The sequence below is a fragment of the Kwoniella botswanensis genome, chromosome 1, assembly GCF_036426115.1.
Source record: "Kwoniella botswanensis chromosome 1, complete sequence".
Taxonomy (NCBI): Eukaryota; Fungi; Basidiomycota; class Tremellomycetes; order Tremellales; family Cryptococcaceae; genus Kwoniella; species Kwoniella botswanensis.
Window position 1 is genome coordinate 16,598,163 of NC_088599.1, and position 20,511 is coordinate 16,618,673.

The 20,511-nt window shown below is 43.4% G+C and overlaps 8 protein-coding genes across 8 annotated transcripts; 5 read left to right on the forward strand and 3 right to left on the reverse strand.

The window, feature by feature from the left end:
- Window positions 1-145: 145 nt before the first annotated feature.
- Window positions 146-1,453, forward strand: L199_006284 (uncharacterized protein; the record flags this gene model as incomplete). Its single annotated transcript, XM_064891984.1, has 7 exons — window positions 146-186; window positions 260-500; window positions 628-774; window positions 870-973; window positions 1,055-1,073; window positions 1,157-1,274; window positions 1,341-1,453. The coding sequence occupies 7 exons, from the start codon at window positions 146-148 to the stop codon at window positions 1,451-1,453; spliced, it is 783 nt and encodes a 260-aa protein (XP_064748056.1).
- A 122-nt stretch (window positions 1,454-1,575) lies between these two features.
- On the reverse strand, window positions 1,576-2,496 carry L199_006285 (uncharacterized protein; the record flags this gene model as incomplete). The annotated part of the gene is made up of 4 exons (XM_064891985.1): window positions 1,576-1,698; window positions 1,830-2,083; window positions 2,230-2,431; window positions 2,494-2,496. The coding sequence occupies 4 exons, from the start codon at window positions 2,494-2,496 to the stop codon at window positions 1,576-1,578; spliced, it is 582 nt and encodes a 193-aa protein (XP_064748057.1).
- An 802-nt stretch (window positions 2,497-3,298) lies between these two features.
- On the forward strand, window positions 3,299-5,658 carry L199_006286 (uncharacterized protein; the record flags this gene model as incomplete). The annotated part of the gene is made up of 9 exons (XM_064891986.1): window positions 3,299-3,425; window positions 3,538-3,558; window positions 3,609-4,206; window positions 4,318-4,375; window positions 4,472-4,617; window positions 4,714-4,778; window positions 4,854-4,937; window positions 5,008-5,193; window positions 5,303-5,658. The coding sequence occupies 9 exons, from the start codon at window positions 3,299-3,301 to the stop codon at window positions 5,656-5,658; spliced, it is 1,641 nt and encodes a 546-aa protein (XP_064748058.1).
- Window positions 5,659-6,811: 1,153 nt separating this feature from the next.
- On the forward strand, window positions 6,812-7,260 carry L199_006287 (uncharacterized protein; the record flags this gene model as incomplete). Its single annotated transcript, XM_064891987.1, has 3 exons — window positions 6,812-6,829; window positions 6,918-6,977; window positions 7,072-7,260. The coding sequence occupies 3 exons, from the start codon at window positions 6,812-6,814 to the stop codon at window positions 7,258-7,260; spliced, it is 267 nt and encodes an 88-aa protein (XP_064748059.1).
- Window positions 7,261-7,659: 399 nt separating this feature from the next.
- Window positions 7,660-13,831, reverse strand: L199_006288 (uncharacterized protein; the record flags this gene model as incomplete). The annotated part of the gene is made up of 3 exons (XM_064891988.1): window positions 7,660-11,120; window positions 11,176-12,209; window positions 12,276-13,831. 3 exons carry the CDS (start codon window positions 13,829-13,831, stop codon window positions 7,660-7,662), a joined length of 6,051 nt encoding a protein of 2,016 aa, XP_064748060.1.
- Window positions 13,832-14,595: 764 nt separating this feature from the next.
- Window positions 14,596-17,056, forward strand: L199_006289 (uncharacterized protein; the record flags this gene model as incomplete). Its single annotated transcript, XM_064891989.1, has 12 exons — window positions 14,596-14,965; window positions 15,032-15,120; window positions 15,181-15,241; window positions 15,301-15,407; window positions 15,465-15,503; window positions 15,564-15,691; window positions 15,761-16,159; window positions 16,215-16,336; window positions 16,414-16,529; window positions 16,633-16,869; window positions 16,926-16,959; window positions 17,016-17,056. The coding sequence occupies 12 exons, from the start codon at window positions 14,596-14,598 to the stop codon at window positions 17,054-17,056; spliced, it is 1,743 nt and encodes a 580-aa protein (XP_064748061.1).
- Window positions 17,057-17,467: 411 nt separating this feature from the next.
- On the forward strand, window positions 17,468-18,956 carry L199_006290 (uncharacterized protein; the record flags this gene model as incomplete). Its single annotated transcript, XM_064891990.1, has 7 exons — window positions 17,468-17,668; window positions 17,747-17,898; window positions 17,994-18,071; window positions 18,146-18,264; window positions 18,351-18,464; window positions 18,520-18,603; window positions 18,664-18,956. The coding sequence occupies 7 exons, from the start codon at window positions 17,468-17,470 to the stop codon at window positions 18,954-18,956; spliced, it is 1,041 nt and encodes a 346-aa protein (XP_064748062.1).
- Window positions 18,957-19,115: 159 nt separating this feature from the next.
- L199_006291 (uncharacterized protein) lies at window positions 19,116-20,459 on the reverse strand (the record flags this gene model as incomplete). The annotated part of the gene is made up of 1 exon (XM_064891991.1): window positions 19,116-20,459. One exon carries the CDS (start codon window positions 20,457-20,459, stop codon window positions 19,116-19,118), a length of 1,344 nt encoding a protein of 447 aa, XP_064748063.1.
- Between the last annotated feature and the right edge of the window lie 52 nt (window positions 20,460-20,511).

Below are 20,511 nucleotides of genomic sequence, written 5' to 3' on the forward strand. Positions count from 1 at the left end.
CAATTCACGTCGTGTCGATGGATGGGATTAATGGGATGGGATGTTGCATCATCATCCCAGAAGCAGACTCAAGAATCAAGAAACCTTCCCTCTAACAGAAAGCCTATACGACAAACGGAAAAAGAGACATAGACGGAAAGGCAACATGTCTTACGATCGTGTAGGAACACCCTCGCAGCAGCTCATGTAGGTCATCTATGTATTCCGCGCTTCGTCCAATGTAAGGACCACTGACTGACATTGGTATATGCAAATGTAGTCAAGCGGACGATGATGACCTTGATACCCTTTCATTCTCACACCCTAATCCTACTGTCAGCGCTTCTGGCTCTTCTTCGTCCCAACCACAACCGCAGGCTGGACCATCCAACCCTTCTGGTGTATCAGGTAGGATAGGACAGAGCTCCCAGCCGCGTAGAGAGACAGGATGGGGAGGTGTGAAAATGGAAACTAGATATACGGGAGAGTCGACCTTGGATGAACCCGTCACGAAGACTATTGTGAGTATTCGTAATACTTTTTGACTTTACATCAAAGTGTATCCCTTGATATATCAACAATATATATAATGCATTTCCAATGCAAATCAGAAGAGTGCATCACTGACTAATGGCTTATATCGTACAGATGAGGGATCTCAATTCGATATATGCCAAATTACTTCAAGTGCTCTATCCACCAAAGGGAGGTGGTAATAATCAATTACTTCGAGATTGGGATTTATGGGGACCTTTGGTGATTTGCTTGACATTAGCTATTATCCTATCGCTTGATGTGAGTCTGATAACTTCCAATTGAATGTCTTGGATACACGTACTGGTCAATATGGAGGAAACGCTGTGCTTATTGCTGTCATATTGGCACCACAGGCACCACAAGAGCAATCAATGCAAGTCTTTTCGCTTGTCATTTCGTTAGTCACTATCGGTTCGGTGGTAGTTACCATAAATTCAAAGTTGTTAGGAGGGAAAGTGTGAGTATATGTCAAGTGAAATTTTTGACAGATGTTATTAGTGCTTCAGCTGATGAACGATAATTCTTGACGTCCGAACAGATCGTTCTTCCAAAGTCTTGTAAGTCCATCTCATCGCTGTCCTTCCCAGCTGAAGGAGGGGCGAAATCCATGACATGAGTCCAATCTGACTCGTCATCACAGTGCGTACTAGGCTACGCTCTCGCCCCCATCCTCCTCGCTTCCATCGTATCTCTACTAGTCCACACGCTATTCGTCAGGATACCAGTCAGCTTAGCATGTTGGGCATGGTCCGTGTGGGGTAAGCAAACAAATCTAAATCGGATTTATCAGTATTTCTAACTTATCTTTGTATCTCCTTTGACAGCATCGATGAACTTCTTCACCGGTACGAGATTACAGGAATCACGTACTTTCTTAGCTGTCTATCCAATGTGTTTGTTCTTCTTCGTATTCGCTTGGATGATCATGATTCAGTGAAACGTCACGATACCAGGAAGGTTTGTCATATATACAGTAAACTATATCATATTATGCAATACATACAACTTATACACATACACGATCTAAAGAACACAAATAAATCTTGGAACCGCAAACCTCTAAGTTGATAACTTATCTTCTCTTTCTTCCTCACCATCATTCACTCTTAGAACTTTTGCAAATTCGATATAGTTGAATCGACCTTGACGATCTGTGAATGGACCTGAGAATAGTCTTTCGATCTGTACGAAAAGGAAAACAAGTCAACCTATCTGCTCATTTTCCTCCACTATTCTCATTACACCGTCATATCATCATCGTACTGTAGTGTCTCTGCTGCGTTGTGGCATCCTTGCAACGCAGTGAAACTCACCTCAGTCTCATCCATCCTATCTCCCATCTCACTCAACCACTTCCTAACTTCCTTGGTGTCCACCCAGCCTTTATCACCCTCGTCAAAACATGCAAAAGCCTCTATCAGTTCTCTCTCGTTATCCAGTTGAATCAGATGTTCGCCCATCATACTGAGGAATTGAGTGAAGTTGATCCCTTCGCTTGCTATTCCCTTTGTTGAACCGGGTCGGGAAGTAAGGAGAGCTTGGAGTAAGGTCGGAGTGGGTGTTTGGCCTAGAATAGATCAAACAAAGTGAATTAGCATGTAACTGTATTGATAATTATGATATGAACGATGTGATAAGTTGCATGGCTATCCGGATATGACAAGGCGGCATGATGACCAGATAAAATGATAATGTGAAAAATATTCGACCCACCTAAATTACTCAACATCACTTTCAAATCACCCTCCGTCACCCTCCCATCACCATCCTGATCAATCATCGTGAAAGCCTCTTTGAACTGCTTGACTTGCTGAGGAGTGAACATCGTGAATGCACCTCCGGAAGGTTCTCTCCTCCCTTGTGAGGATTTAGATATGTTGGAGGGCAGACCTCGACCTAGGGTGGCTGTTTTGGACTTGAGGGAGGAGATCAATCAGCATAAGTCGGTTGTAGTCCCTGAGTACGGGTATAACTAACCATAATGTTACAGTGTTTCCAGTGAGGTATGAAGGCTCTAATATCTGGATAATCCTTTCTTCTGATTCAATTCTACCTTGATTGTTTTCTTGCTATGTATATGTACACCAATTGTCGTTGTTATCGTTGTTATCATTGTTGTTGTTGTTGCTTTTGGTTGAATTGACTTTCATATCTCGCACAGACGCGTGTTTGCGTTTAATTACGTAACATCCGCTAGCAATAATGAAAAAGTTGAATTTTTGCTCGATGCTGTTGTCGGATGGCCTTGGTTCAGCTCTCCTTGTTCTTGTTCTTATTTGTTACTCTTTTCATCTTTATCAATAAGTATAGGATTCTGCTATCTAAGAGCTATACCATGTGAGTGCCTATCCTTCTTAACTCGATTCCATTCATACATTTCCTCTTTCCCCCTTGAACTTGCCCTCGTCATGATGTCAAAATATCTTATCTACATTATCAGAACTTAAATAATGTTAAGACAACTTATTCCATATTAACTGAACTATCCCCTACATCTCAACTATCTATATCGGTTCATTGGTTTACAAAGTAATCAATAGGAGCTGACTATACGATGTTGTCATAGTGATTCAAGTAACTATTGATCCTTCTCAAACTTCATAGGAGCACGAGCGTAGTGTGGTATCGGTTAGGAGTACTCAGCTTGTACGCCTTATTTCATAGTTCATAGATATATCGAATGCTTATGTATATCATGTTCTCTGCTATGGGTTCAGATAGTGATCCATTTCTCTCAGCTTTGAGCTTTGCCCATGTTCATCTGCGATTACTACTCTACACGATGAATTTCTATAAATCCGCTGCATTGGCGCTCGACCATCTGGACAAAAACCAAGGTTCAGTGAAAGGTTCCTTAGCAGCTGCTGGGATAAAATCTACGCCTGGTGAAGGAAAAAGGATACTAGCTTGTGAGTGTCATTGCCATGCCAGTGTTCTCTTATTCCACCCATCTTCAGAGGAACATCCTGTTCAATCCAAATCCAAGTTCACATGTGACTGACTGATGGACATTAATTATAGTAATCATCGAAACTCTCAAATGTAAGTCCACTATTGGATCTCAACCGATCATTGACTAATCGACATAATAGACAAACCTATCCTCCTTCAACTCCTCTCGATCGTCCCTATTCAATCCCTCGAAAAACTCACTTTCCCCAAAAAGTCCCCTCGGCGTGCACCATCCTCCCAATCCCTGATCCTCGTCATCCTCCACGACCTTCTCTTTTCTCCTAAGCGTAAAATCGAAGCATCAGACTTATGGCCCCCTAAACAATCCATCCTCAAATATCAAACTCGTCTAAAAGCAGAGTTGGTCAAGATACAGATCAAAAGTGGTAAATCCCGAATAACAGATTTGGCCAAATCATCATCCACAACAGATGCGATAAGGTATATAAGGTATAATCCTAATTCCGGTAAATCCCTTCAAGGCCTTTATAAGGAATTGGAGAGATTAGGATTCAACAGATTGCAAGAGCCGAAATACCCTTTAGGAGAAAAAGAATATTTCTTGGATACGCATTTGAACGATGTGTTATTGTGTTTCCATGGAAGTACTAATTGGTGGAATGATAACGATTGGTATACCGATGGAGGAATTATATTACAAGATAAAGCGAGTTGTATGCCTGCGAAGGTATTGATGTGGGATTGGAAAGATGATGAAGGAGAATGTATAGATGCTACGTGAGTTGTTTTACTCAATGAACCGATCCGACCTGGTCTTCTCCTAGTCTGTCAATTGTAGTATAGCTTGATGGATCAAGTAGCTGATATTACGATTCAATAATCGTGTAGCGCAGCACCAGGTAATAAAACGAGTTACGTCTCTGCTCTGATGAACAACCAAGGCAGGGTGAGTCCATTATCTTCTATTCTCCTGATATACTAGACTACGACCATATCAACTCTAAGTATTGATGCTAATGGTTTCTGTCTATCGACGTACTAGCTCCACGCATTCGAACGTTCTCCCAATCGCTACAAAACCCTGACGCGCATGTTGGAGAAAGCACATTGTAAGAATGTGATTGCTCAACGAGCGGATTTCCTCGAATCTGATCCCGAGGACAAACAGTATAAAAAAGTGACTAGGATGTGAGTAAACTCTCTTTTTCTGTGCCCAGTACTCACTTCATAAATAAAATGATTACATAGCTGATTACTTGATTGGACTTGATGTCGTTTCATCAGATTACTAGATCCAAGTTGTTCAGGATCGGGTATTGTAAATAGGTTGGATTATCTTTTAGAAGATGGTACGTCTGGCTCACTCGCGATTCGCTGGTCATAGCAATGAATGACTGATATCCCATCGATCTGTGGTTATTTAGATGTCGAAGAATCAGATTCGAAAACGGAAAGATTAGAAAAATTAGCTTCATTCCAGTTACAAATGATCTTACATGCATTCAAGTGTAAGTGTCTCTCTTTTCCTGTCTTCTATCACCCTTATATCGACTCATATCTGGTATCACTTGGTTTTAGTCCAATCAGCCAAACGTATAGTCTATTCTACATGCTCCATCCACCCGGAAGAGGATGAGAGGGTAGTAACATCAGCTTTACAATCGAAGATAGCCAAAGAGAAAGGATGGAAATTGGCACCGAGAAGTCAGGTGATACCTACTTGGGAAAGGAGAGGCAGAGAGGATGAGATGGCGGGTGATAAAGGTAAGTCTCTGACGACTTCATCCCATCGGCACGTCCCACAACTTTTCTTGTATCAGGTGACATAACATTTAGTTAAGTATCAAACTGATTGTCATTGTCTGAAATATAGAATTAGCCCAAGGTGTCATACGTTGTTTACCTGAAGATCGAACAAATGGATTCTTTGTATCATGTTTCGTAAGAGATGATCCCCAGGGATTATCCATATCCGCACCTATCAAAGCGAAAATGACATCGACGCAGCAAGAACAACAGAAAAGTAAGAATGTTAAACGACCACGTGAGGAAATTGAGAGTAATATGGAGGACATAGTGGAGGAAGAGAATGTGATGGAAGCAAAACAGGAGACGCAGATAGATCAAGCGATCAAAGAGAAGACATCGGCTCAGCTCGAGAGGAATAAGAGGAAGAAAGCTGCACAGAAGGAAAAACAGAAAGCGAAGAAGATGAAGTTGGAGGAGTGAGGTTAAGGGATGGTTGATCGGTTGTAGGTCTTTGCCACTGGAATATGCGATCGAATGACGGTCAGACATCAAGCTCGGTGTTTGGTGAATCGATCTTGTATGTACCATACACATCTTGACATGCATCATAAAAGTGCATTGCTGCACAACATCAGGTGATATGACGTGCAGATCAACCAGATCACAAGGTGAACAAGGCGATTCGATAGATGAGCTGAGTAAGCAGGCAAGGCACGATCAGATAAAGAAATGCATTGATCTTCACCCTCGTTACGAGTATCTATCGGATTACATGATCATGATCACTGTTTGTGACGAACTGACCGATCGCAGGCAGTAGGAGTTGATATAGTACTGTATGTTGCATCCGATCAGACCTAAGGTCAGCTGAGCAAGCTGTAAATCACTGCAGGGCCACAATATACAATAACCAATAAACAGACAATCAGAAGTTGAACCGGATCAAAACGCCTCATGGAATGGTCGTTGCACCTCGTCCTGAAAATATTCCGATCATCACGCATCGCTAACTAAGTACATTATGTTTGTTCGGTGTGGCATGTACATTCTCCCCCACTTTACTTACTACTGTATTTGTGTGCGTCAAAGGATAGTAGTCGAATGAAAAGATGGTACCTTCTTTTCATCCATCCTTTGAACAATATCACTGCAGATTGACAAACCAGATAGGGTTAGTAGGTCAAAGGATATTGGTCGATCTGTATGATCAGTCTAGATCAAAATGTAAAATGTCATTTGGGTTGATCGTTGCTGAGCAGTAATCTCCCCACTTTCATTCAGGCGATCCACAAACCATAGATCCCTTGATCATTTGGCCAGTCCTAAACACAATCCTTTTGGTATCATACACCGATATGATCGGATAGGATAGCGTTCAAAAAGGTAATTCACCTGATCTTTTGTATATTGCCGGAGTGAAATACAGAAAGGACGGTGAACGGTCCGATATAACATATAACATGACATGTAGCCGTATCGTTCATGTTCGTGTTCAGAAATTAAGGTATATAAACTGCTCTTGAAATGGTCATTCCCAAGACTGGTTTCTTCATCTCAATACGGGATTCAAACCTAGACTACTTTACTACTTTACCTTAGAAACGAATCAACCTACTTTCAGTGAACACACAAGATGTCTCCTTCCTGCAAAGTGAGTTTTTGCCTCCCACTCTCCATTTCCATCTCATCATTGTCAAATGTCATTATGACTAACGGTGGCAAATCCCTTCTTTTTATAGCTCTGCCACGGTCCCCTCGCTTCTACCCCCGCAGCAAACGAAGTCCACTGTCATGCCAACGTAAGTGAACTCACCCATCTCAATCTTCCCACCTCATGTTTGATCGATGATGGTCCACAGTCAGAGTAAAGCTGACCCAGCCACCTACTCATAGTGCCTTCCATTCGCCTGTCCAGGATGTGTCAAATCCAATAAATCATCCTACACTATTATCAATCTCAAGAATCACATATACGATTATCAATGTTCCGAATGTATGGCCGAGAACGAAAATCACCAAGGTAAACTTACCACGGGTGTATTGAAGGCTCATACTACTCCCGATGGACATGCTATTTTTTAAAGGTGATGGAATTGGGTGTCAGGTTTTACGATTTGGATTTATGATTATGATTCTACGATTTAAGTTTGCTTGGAAAGTACCTCTCGCTGTCATTGTTGTTGTACAACTATTGTAGCATACATAATTGATCTTATGTGTTTGTCTTGATACTTGATTTTCATGCATGATGTTGCCCATGCTATCATCAGATCGTTACAGTATCGTTCGTTAACCAAGTCTCACATTTTAGTCTCTCATGACGCAGTCGTTGTATACCTGACTTTCCCCTTTTCTCCTTTTCCCCTTTTCCCCATCTCCCCTCCTCACCCCTCCCCTCCTCGTCCCACCCTCTCCCTCCTCCGACTCCCCTCCTCTACAACCCTTCTTTCCTGCCCCCCTCACCTCCCATCTTCTTTCGTCCTACTCCGTCCATACCCTAATCGTCTCTCTCACACTGTCCATCTTCCACCCCTCACCCTCTACCACCCCGTCATCCAGCCCGTTTCGCTCCCCGTACTGCCCTGATAACCTCTTTCGATACCCCTCGGATACATCTCTCAGCTTCAAAATTAGCACCTCCCTATCGATAGCACTCTGTCTGACCTTTTCTTTAAGCATCTCAAGGAGAGGTAAAGGCGGTAAGTTATTCTTCCATATATATTTAACTAAGCCTTCCGTCCATTCCATATCTTCTTGTTCTCCTCTAAGATATCTGACCACACTATCCAATGCTTCATCCGTGGAAGTAGGCTGGGCGAGTCGTCGGATAAGGGAGTTAACAAAGTTCATCCTTACCAATGGGAATCTCTTTTCATTTGGAGTTGACGAAGAAGAGTTGAAGGATTTATCGTATATCTTATCATAGAAGTACCTTATGAATTTTAATTGGTTCAACTCTTCTATTCCCAATCCCCATTCTTTACTCGATCGTTGGAGCGACATGTACATGTCCAAGTAAACCGGTATAAGATGGGGTTTATCCAATGATAGACATTCCAACAAAACAATCTCAATGAAATTGTTTATGCTGTTGATTTCCATGCCTTGTCGATCATTACCAGATTCGCCGGCGTTGTAGTTGTTGTTGAAAAATTTGGATAATCTAATCAGCGCCGGATCACCCGAATGTACTCTGACCAACCCTTCAACCTCTTCCGATCCCAATATATTGCTATTATTCGCTGGACTTGTGGGCTGTTGATAAGAGACCAAGTCGTAATGTAGATCTATCCCAGTCATAGAACCAGCTCTAACAAACAAGCTTCTATTCCCTTTAGGATCCGAATTATAATCTAAGAAACCCAATTTACGCTTAACGTATATGGTTCTATTCCTGATTAACCCTAGTTTGTCCTTTGGCGAATCACAATCATATTTCACAGACCAATATCGCGGTGAATCAATTTCGATAGATAAGATATTTTCGAATGGACTGATCAGGGTTGGTGAAATCAAACTTTGCGATCTTACTTTGACAGTCCCACCACTGGATTTCTTATCTTGCACGTCGATAGTCGATGTCGATGCTCCTGGTGTTTGTTCTTTAACCTTCAATTTCACAGGTAAATAAACAGTTTCCAACGTATCGACATCCTTCGCAACCAGACATCTAGGTTCTACCGCCAAAGCCCAAAGATGCCTAAACGCCTGAGGGTAAGATTTGTTATCACCTGGTGAACCTAGGAATCGAGGGAAGAACGCAATAGACATGACAGCAATTGATAAATTCGAATTTCCGAGCGTATAATGACCTCTTCCAAGGAATAACATCCCAAGTGCCATATGCATAGCCATATGACTCCCGTAAGTTACACCCGCACCTTCCTGTCCATGAGATACTCTCAATCTCCTCAAGACACTCAATTCTCCCGTACCGGACATGACGATTGCCAAAGCTAACGTAACGATATTCAAGCCCTGTCTTGCGGCTGTACGTCTAATTCTACCTTCGTATGTCATACTTGATCCAGTGGCAGCTTTCGATAGCACCCCAAAGAAAGTCATTAGGTTCGTATGGGCCATTTCAGTAGCTGTCCCAGCATATTTCATGCCGATTGCAAAACATGCTCCAGAGACGATATTGAGATAAGCTAGTTCGGTCGATAATTCCATATGATTCGTACTTCGTTTATGATTATGACCTTTATCGTGGGCTGTTTTGATGAATTGCGGTAATTGATCTTCTATCCATCCCATCATCGGGGTAATTTCATCCCAAAGTATCAAGGATCTCGCGAATGTCCGTAAGAGTAACAAATCAGGTCGTACTTGGTCCAGTTCAAAAGTAGTTTGAGGGATTGTTATGATATCCGCTATATCCCTTCTTCCAGATTTGAGGTACATCAAACCCAAAGCTAACGTCGCTCCTGAACCAGTAATATTATTATCGATTGTTGGTACGGCGCTCCTAGCTTTTGTGCTTTCTAAAACCGGCGTATCACCGAGGATACATCTTCGAAGTTGAGTTAACATCCTTCGTTCCACCTCAGAAGTCGATTCACCTCCTTTACCAAGCATGATCAGTCCGAATGCCATGGCAGCAGAGAAGGAATAGGATTCTTGATAATCTGCAAAACCATCTACATTGGGCATCTCTTTCCTTCCTACTTCGCTGAGTGTTACTTCGGCCATTCGAAGGTTCCTACTGCCCGCGTAGACTAGACCCAGACCAAGGAGTGCTGATGATTGAATGATGGGCGAAGCGTTGAGTTCCATCGATCCAAGTGGGAGTAAAGCATGGGTGTGGAGAGAAAGAACTTTCGTAATCAAGAGGTCTTCGCTACCGGCATATGAACATGCTAGACCAAGAAGTAATCCGACAGAAGTAAAATCGTGTCTTGGTTCCAGTAAGGGGAAGGCATGATATGTCATTAACGACCTAAGATGACCATTGAGACCGAGTGCGAGTAAGAATCCACCATGTTCCGCATTGAGGATGTTCGGTCGATTGAAGACTATCCAGGAACTATCGATACCTTGACATTCCGGAGAAATCGCAAGACCAGCTGCGACACCATTGTGAAAGCATGGCCATTCCGCACTGTCCGATACGATCTCCGCTTTCATTGTAGGTTTACCAGGACCGACTTTGACTGATAACTCGATAAGAGGAATATTCCAAACATCTGTGATATTAGTTGATCGAGTTCCAAATTCGAACATCCCTTGACCCACAGGTATAGACAATGTTCTATTGGCGAGAGTATTGACTACAGTCTGCTGATACCTGACGACATCTGACTCTGATGCGCCTTTAGGATCCTGGACAGCGATCGTTCGTACCCTTGTAGTCTGCATGATACGTTCGACTTCCTGTACTCGACGATCTGAGCCAAATCGAGCATGCGGTAAAACAGGTTGTTGAGGCTTCTTCTTGTCCTCACTAACGGATCCGACAAGCTCTTTGATGGTGGGTATTCTTTCCAGCCCGAGGTCCAAATCGGGATCTTCCCTGCCACTAACGTTCGCTTCACCCATGGCCCTGATCCCCAAGTCCCACCTTGCGATGAGCTCGTACATCTTGGCATCCCAATCTTTAGGCGGATTATGTTGACAGAATCTAAGCGTCTCCAAAATTGGCAAAGCAATGCCGTAGGGCAGATCAGAAAGCCAATTTAGATCTAATCCCACTAGTACCATATGCTTCACAGCTGCAGCTGCTCGAGATGAGTTTGGTGCGGTGAAAAAGGAGAATATTCCAGTTATTAAAGTGGTCTGTCGACAAGGATTAACATAACCTAGCTCGGATGAAGCGGGATGGGCTAAAAGACTTATAGGTGAAGGGAAAGATTTCGTACGGGTTATGAGTTGTTGATGGAGATAAGCCATAATGTCCGGTGGAGCATCGAATTGGTCTAAGACAGTCGTATCATAGGTTATGCCTATATGGAAGTTAGCATTTCATGTCATCTAAGGGGAAGATTTGACGTTACTCACCTTGATTGGGGTGCATGTCTGAAACTTCGCAAGGCATAATCCTAGCCCAGTAATCTTTCCAATCCCATCTGCCCATTTTGCTAGCCAAATCGGATATCAACCTGACGATTCCTCCGATTTCTTTACGCCCAGTCGATGACAATCGCAGATCCTGGGCGACAAAATGAAGCGCAAGCATGATCGGAGCTGTGTCTTCTAGTCGAAGCGTTTCACCGTACATCAGACCCGTTGTCAATAATGAACGAGTTGCCGAGGTGTTGCGTGTCATTCTCTGAGCAAGACGACGAGCGATCGGATTTGATGATATCTGACCATCGTGTACTAAAGTCTCGAATGGATTTGTCGGTTGGCTTTCACCTTCAATTTGTAACATCGCACGTATAACGCTCGAGAAGATTTTCCAAAATTGCCCGTCATCACGCCGCTGTATAGATGGTAATTGGTGCAGGGAAGATAGGATTTCTCTTTTGACGAAGAAGAATTGCTGAGGTGGAATGACATACGACAAAGCCTCAAAACACTGTCTCGTCAAATGATGATCGATCCGAAGATCCGCATCAACTCTTAGACATTCACCATCTTCATATATGATTGTAAATCTTGGTCCTATGGGATCTAAAAGCTTGAGTATCCTCCTTTCCGAATTCAGACGAGTATGTTTCTCGTCCACTGCCATTCTAAGACTAGACGCGAGCTTTCTAGCTACTTCTTCATGACCTTCTCTAGGTTGACGTGGGATTTGAAGTGATATTTGTCTACCTCCGCTTGTCATTAAAGAGAGACTACTGTTTCTAGCAAGAAGCAGCACGTCGTAGACATGCGGGCGAGTGGATATTATCGGAATAGCAGACAGACATTCAATAAGCGGTGAGGGAGTGATGGCAAAAAATTTGTAGGGGATTGACCGGAATTGAGCATGGAATGGATACAAGTGAGGAGTATGACCAGGCTGAGATATGTGTAGATTGATGACAACCGAAGTGGAGAAGAGATTATCGCTGAGGAAGACCGAAACATTGTCTGGTGTGATGGCACTATATTCAAGACATTCCCTAAGCATAGGTCGTGAGACAGAGACGAACGAAAAATTTGTGACTCACTACGGAGCTCTCCAAGTCCATACTTTATCCAAAACCAGATCACTTCTGCTTCCCACCTCATCCCTCTCTAGACCCATCATCATAGTTGTCTCTCTCAAATCCATCTCCGCTATGGCCTGTAGACCCATCTTGTCATGTTTATCATGCATGTCCGAAAGAACGAAAGACGAACTTGCTCCTGATGTTCTCTTATTGGAATCTTGGGCTGTGGTCGTCGTCGACAATATCGATAATCCTCGACTCCTTCTTTTTGTTGTGGATGGAGGGGGTACTATAGGGGTAGGATCTAAAGTAGCCTGTAGCTCATCAGTCGCTATTGGGTGTTCTTGAGCTACCCTCAGTCCACGGGATATTCTAGGTGCTCTGCGCTGAGTCCTGTCTAATGGATCTGAGATACTGGAAGTTCTATTATCAGACGATGGACCAAATGACGAGGGATTACGATGCAAAGAAGGTCTTCCTGCCCTGGTGGACCGAGGGATTGGGACAGGTGCTTCCCATGGTCCAAGGATTTCTTCAGGTCGCATAGTACGTGGATTGGGTGGTAGAGGTGGTAAGTCAGGCTGGTCGGGTATATATGTTTTACGATAGAGAATAATTTCGTTTGATTCGCAATTATACGTTACAACGAATGGGTACGGATCAGGTGAGACGTATAAGATGGATAAAGAGGAGTCGATAGCATGTGTTTGGGATATTAACCTCCCACTAGCTTGATCGAAACCATCTTCAACTCTCCCTTCAACAATCATCTTCATTTCGTCGAAAGGGTTTTCCAAAGTGTACAATCTAGGTAAGTAAGGGGCTGTATCATCCTCCATATCCATCAAGTCATCTAATATAGTCATTGAAGAATGATCCGTCATTCCTCTTAATACACTTCCGGATTTTCGTTTCTCTTTACCTAATTTTCTCAATTCCCTCTTTTCCAACGCTCTTTGAACGATAAGTCCACCGGTAGACAATGGCCATGCTCCATCTATAGCGAATGGTAAGTGCACGACTACATCTTCTCCGGACGAGTAGTACACATGTGCTCGAGTTTGTAGGAAGACAACCAATGTTCGTTCGAGTTTTGGTGGATTCGAGGAGGATGAAGACGGGGATGAGAGTCTGGGTGTTCCCCAATGTTCATGTTGAGATTGGTGGAATGGACCGAATGTGTCTGGAGACTTCATAGCTTGTTTGCCCTTGGGAGAGACATCTTTCGATGAACCAGCTTCATCACCTGTCTTGAACCATGCGAACACAGCTGTGGAAACATCTTCTTTCTCTAGGTCGTATGTGTATTTTCTGAATATCTGAGTGCCTCGACTCCATACTACCGTCTTACCATACCACACTAGCTCTTCTTCTTTATATTCCTCGTCAATACCATCACTTGGGTTCTCGATGGCTTGTAAAGTCCTTCCTAGCGGTTTGTCCGTTTCTTGGCGTTGATCTTGAAAGGTGCTTGAATAGTTATTGAAAGCTTCTCTGCTGGGTCCAGGGTCTCTGCGGGAGTACAAGATCTGACCTGGCCACTCTGCCGGTCCTATCACCGTAGCTTGCAGCATTTCCCGTGATGTTACCTAGATGATGGTATGTTCGTGAGTAGTGTCGGATTAAGATGTCCATGTACCATGTTGATTTTGTTATTGCGCGCTTGGACCTCTTCGCGTGAGGCATTCGGTCGATGTCAGGTGAGTTTGCCATGGACCGGAGATGTCCATGGTCTCCGCTGAGTATAGCCAATAGGTGTTTCGATCGAGATGATCTGAATCAAAATGCGATGATGACGTTCTGTTCCTCTCGAGAGGAGAAGAGGATGTTTACGAGATTCTGGTTGTTTGCTTTGAGGGAACTCTATTGGGACGGACCTGTATCACATCAAGAACGAAATCTTGGTATGCACATAAGTATATCGCTTGAGCAACTCAATTGATACAGTTGATCATTCAATCTTAAATTTTACAGGTGGTCCTAATCGCGCTACCATTCAGGTCAAAAGGTTGAGATCGACAGTTGACTCCGGTATATACTTTTTCTCTTCACGAGGACTTCGATCTCAATGATATAGTAGTCTTATCGATACTTCTTTTGCGCCGATCTTTCATCTCTATAACCCTAAAGAGAAAGGGAACGCTCCACCATTTCGTGGTATTTGCAAAGCATCTCTGAGGAGTTATTTACTCTTCCTCACAAGCTTCCTCTAGAATATATAAGGGATTTACCGCCCATCACTGTAATAGACGATAAGTCCGAGACCGATGGAGAGGAAGAGGAATTTGAAGACATCTTAGATTCTGATTTGGACATAGACGGTATACCATTATTAGCCATGGCAGAACGAGAGCCTCTCACAGGGAGTACTGGTAGTGTACAGTATGGAGGGACGGAGAGACCTAGGGTCAGGACAACAAGTAGTAGAAGGGTATTAAATCGAATGACCACTCAGGAAATCAGAGTAAAAATCCGTAAGATGGCTGATCTAGTATCGAGTGAAGAATTAGGCGATAGGGATTTTACGGATTTATCATTATATGAGAAGAAATCTCTGTTGATCAATAGAGAATTAGATCAGATGGGTATGGGAAGATATCAATGGTGTGTGTTCACGTTGTGTGGATTAGGATATTTCTTGGATCTGGGTTGGGCACAAGCTTTTGGGTTGGTAGGAGGAGCGATCCAACAAGAATTGGGTGTACCAGGTGAGCGCGAACGTTTCTTTTTCTTTGGGATATCAAAAACAACCTAATGCTGATCCTGCTCGATAGATTCACAGATCGGAGCTCTCTCCACAGCCTTTAACTTCGGTTTATGTATTGGTGCTTTCGGCTGGGGATTACTAGTCGATATTGTCGGTGTGAGTATATCTATGCCTAACATATTATCATACTTACCTTTATGCTGACTTTGCTCGCAGCGACGATGGTGCTTTAACTTCACCTGCCTGTTCTCCACCGTTTTCGGACTCTGTTTTGCATGTGGGCCCATTCAGCTTCTTTGACATAAAAGTTATGTGCTGACTAATGGACTACTTCAGTACCTTCCAACTATGCCTTGACTTGTCTACTCGCTTGCTTGATTGGATTGGGGGTCGGGGGCAATATCCCCGTAGATGCTACTATAACCCTAGAGTTCCTTCCTACAGTACGTTACACGTTCGCATATGGGTCGTCAGGTTGAAGTTGATTCGATGAATTTCAGAAAAATCGATATTTGTTAGCTGCTCTATCGACATTTCAGGTCAGTCAACCCGATTTCCATCCAACTTGAATCAAGTTGACCTGATTATATCCCTTATAGCCCATCGGTACAGTCGCTGTATCCTTGCTCGCATTCGCCCTCATACCCAAGTACTCCTGCGACACATCTCTGAAATCATGTAATATCAGTGAAGCGCCATGTTGTTCAAGGAGTAACAATATGGGATGGTGGGTCTATCTTCCACCTGATCTACTTCAAATGATATAGCTGAATTCGATCGGACATTCTGATCATAGGAGATACACAATCATGATCCTAGGCTTTTTCACTCTTTTGATTTTCTTCTGTCGATTCGCAGTATTCAAATTCCGGGAATCCCCAAAGTACCTCTTATCGAAAGGACACGATGCCCATGCATTGGACGTCTTACACTCCATATCGATATTCAACAAAAATGAAAAACCTCCTACTCTCACTATACAAGATCTCAGAACGTTAGATTACGCGGAAGAGCGAAGATTGAGAGGTCTCCCTCCTGCACAATACAATCCTGCTGACGGACCTGCAGCTTCTGCGGATGAAGATAATTTGGTAAAGAAAGTTACGATAGGTGGTTTCCAAAAGGCTTTTGGACATTTACAAGGATTGTTCAAGCAGAGGATATATGTTTGGTTATTTGTTAGTTTAGCGATCGCGTAAGTCCATCATTTAATCCCATACTTTGAAGTCACACTGAAACTCCATGTGCAGATACATGGCTTTGTTCTGGTCCTTTGCTCTTGCCGGATACTTCCTGCCTCTCATACTCAAAGCAAAAGGTATAGATGCGGATGGCAGTGTGGAAGATACGTATAGATCGTATATATGGATATGTAAGTGTGCCTGTTCGGAATCGACAGCTGTTCATTCGGTACAGCATAAGATAGCTGACTTGATGTGCAAAATCTAGATACACCCGGTGTAACGGCAACTTTGGTAGCAGCTTGGATAACAGGTTTCTCCAAATTCGGTAGAAGGTGGATTATGGTAATTTCCTCGGCACTCATGGGAGCTTCTTTGGCGTTGGTACGTTGATTGACCTCCTTCGTTATGTCACCTCATACAGAACTTGTTGAGAGTGTGAATATCTCACTGATGTTTGAGTGGATCATATGACTACGCAAAACAGTATCAACTCGTTGACTCACGTTCGGCTAATATCGGATTCAACGCCATGGAATATTGGTTCCAATCACTTTATGCCGCATTGTTGTATGCGTACACACCTGAAGCTTTCCCAGCTACGTTCAGGGGATCTACAAGTGGGATGCTATCAACTTTAGGTAGGATAGCTAGTATAATCGCTCCTATTGTGGGTGGATCGGTGTATCATGGTTCGGATTCACCTGGAGTATTGTGGTTAGCCGTGAGTACAAATGTATTGAATAGATGAACATCAGTTGATTGTTTACATTCGGATAGGCTGGAGGAGCTTGGTTATCCACTTTGGCTATTGGTAAGTTAATTTTCGCCTGTTCCTCGGCAATCGACTAATTATTGATTGTATCGTAGCTTTCCTACCTCACAATGTCAATCGGAAAACAAATGCCTAGGATTATATCAGACTGGTAGGAAGACGATGGATATATATACCTTAGCAATAGGAATGATTTTGAACGTACATGTATATCTCTTTGTTCATCGTACTCTCACACTCGTAGGAATGATCAGACCGCAATTAACAACGTGATTGACTCGCATGACCTTCGGTCAAGACCGGTTCCACCGCTCATTCCGTAATTTGCGGACTGGACGCTACTGGTCACGTCACAGAAAATCGGTGACGCGATGATCTATTTGTAGATGGCACTGTAAAGCCGTAGGGCTGGAGTGAGACCGATAAGGAAATCAGTCGTCTATCGTCGAGAAAGTCTTTCTCATTCCACATTCTTGATCTCATCTCGACCATCTACTTTATCTGTCATCCGAGTTATACATATATAGTCAATTACATTCATAACAAAATGGGAGTAATCACCAAAGGAGATTTGATCTTAGTATCAGGTGCATCAGGTTTCATCGCATCTCATACTGCCAAACAGCTATTACAACAAGGATACAGAGTGAGAGGTACTGTCCGATCTGAAGCTAAGGGAGAGTATCTTAAGGAGATCTTCAAAGGTTTGGGAGAATTCGAATATGTTTTAGTTGATGATATTACCAAAGTGAGTGGTGTTTGACCCACAGTGTTAAGCGTCAAGGTTTGTTCAGAGGCTAGATGCTGATTTGGTATCGTTGCACAGGATGGGATCTTCGACGAAGCTGTCAAAGGAGTTGACGGAGTAGCTCATCTCGCTTCGCCTTTCTACACTGAGGGAGTCAAAGATCCTCAAGAACTGATTGGACCCGCTGTGAAGGGTACTACTGGTATCTTGAAGAGTATCCAAAAGAATAAGTGAGTTAATTCATGACGTACATATCGTGTCATATCTTCAACTATCCCTGTTATCACGGATCTTCACTGACTGTTGCTCGATTGTATTCATTTAGCCCTAGCGTGAAAAGAGTAGTGATCACTTCGTCTGTAGCTTCTATCATGAGTCTGGAATCCAGAAAACCACCAGTTGTGTAAGTTCCAACTCTTCGCTACAAGTAAAACATCATGCCTACCATTGACACTGACGATGTGATTCTTTCCGTAGATATACCGAAGAAGATTGGAATCAAGATTCCATCTCGCATGTAGAGAAGAATGGTGTAAAATCATCAGGGGCAATGGCATATCAAGCTTCGAAGACTCTGGCTGAAAAGGCTTTATGGAGTGAGTGGAATCTTGACCAAATTACTATGAATAGTACGAGATGAGCATGGAAGGACACTGACTATTGCTTTATATTACTCGGCTAGAATTCATCGAAGATGAGAAGCCTTCCTGGGATGCGGTCGCTATCAACCCCCCTCTCGTATTGGGAGAGGTTATCCATCAAGTTGATTCTCCCGAAAAACTCAATACTTCTGTTGGTAAGTCAACCAACCCTTACACTTGTGTACAGTCACTGATCGGTGGATGTACTAGCCTACTTCTGGCAATGGGCCACAGGCAAAAAGACCGAATCTGACTTACCTGGCCCCATGGGTAACTGGGTAGATGTAAAAGATGGTCAGTCATCCAACCCTTCCATACATGAGCTTGTACGCTGATACTCGGTTTGTTGTGTAGTCGCTCAAGGTCATATCAACGCCCTCTCCATTGAAGAAGCCTCCGGACAACGATTCATCACTGGAGCAGGATACCTCATAGGTCAAGCCTGGGTAGATATTATTCACAAGAAGTTCCCCGATCTGAAGAATGTCCCCGTGGGTAAACCTGGAGAATACGAGGAAGTCGAAAAGGGTATGAACCTCTTTAATGGTGAGAAAGCAACCAAGGTATTGGGTATCAAATACAAATCTTTGGAGGAATCAACTGCCGAGATGGGTGAGAGTTTGTTCAAGAGATTTGCTAAGCAATAGATGGAATCAGACATACAATGGGGTACATACTAGAGGATATCTATAGATCGATATCATATTGAAATTCAAAAAGGATGCAGTAATTCCGGAAGTAACCCAAAAATGATATGAGTATTCCGCATGTATGGAATACGCTTTTCTCTACATGTCCACATTTGATTACTCTACTATGATTCCCTCATCGACAACAACATTACCATCCTTAATCACTATCTCTACTCTTCTCAATGCTCCTGTATCCTTCCTCAAATCGCCCTCTAGGACCACCAAATCCGCTTGCCAACCTTCACCCACCCAGCCAAACCGATATCCACACCAATCACCTCCGCACGCTTCCCATCCTCCCAACGTAGCCGCTCGAAGAGTATCTTCCAGTGAGATTCCTGCTTCTAAGAACAATTCCAATTCTCTTACGTTATTCCCATGAGGAGATTCACCTGTATCGCCTCCTGTAGCCATCCTGATGCCCATTTCATTCGCCTTTCTGGCATGTACCAACACCGCTTTCCTAGATCTCTGGTCATTCTTCATCTCTATATCTGCAACACACAAAGTAGGCACATAAATGGTATTGTTCTTTTTCATTGTTTTCAATGATTCTTCTGAGGGCATTGAGCCATGTTCAATTGAGGTGACACCAGCGTTGGAAGCCATGATGACAGCGTCGGGCGTACTTGCATGTGATGCTACGGGACATTTAGCCCTTTTGGCTTCTCGGACAATCGCATTCATCTCTTCTTGATCGAAGAGTGTTGAAGGTGGGTTCATCGGCGTGAGTATTGGGTTCCCTTCTTCACCTGTAGCATATGGTGGATATCTTATAGCCTTTGACCCAGGCCAAGTAGGTTGAGGGAATCGTAAAGTCCTTCTTCGATATTCTGCGTAGAGCTTTATGACATCTGCGCCAGCACCTAACCTCCTTCTTACTCCTGCTTTCACACCGTCAACACCATCACATTCTTCTGATAGTCTCGGTACAGTCGTTCCACCAATCCTATTCTCCTGTCTGATCTGATAACCATCTGAACTTCCCAATGCCTCAGTAGCGACGAACAATCTAGGTCCAGGTATAATTCCCCTGTTAATAGCATCTCTCACACCGATATCGGCGTTGAGGGCACTCTCCGTGCCTAGATCACGGTAGGTGGTGAATCCAGCTTTCAAACCTGCTCTGGCATTATTTCCAGCCCTAAGGATACGCTCAGTCAAGGATTCATCTCGTTCTTGATATAATGCCGGAGTTTCCGTGTACGGATGGACAAGAACGTGGGCATGAGCATCGACCAGTCCTGGTAAAACTGTAAATCCCCTCAGATCGAGGTCTGGATGATCGACGGTACCGAGATTGGGTGGTGTAGGAGTGACTGAGATGATTCGACCGGTCTTGGGATTGACACGTACAGATTGATCATGATCGAATTTGAGAGTACGGGAGTTGAATAGTAAGGAAGTGTGAATGGTGTACGGCTGATCGAACGTTGAATGTGGGATTTGCTGGTGCATCTTGGAAAGCCTCTTTCTACTGTGCCATTCATGTCATTCATCCTCAATGCTC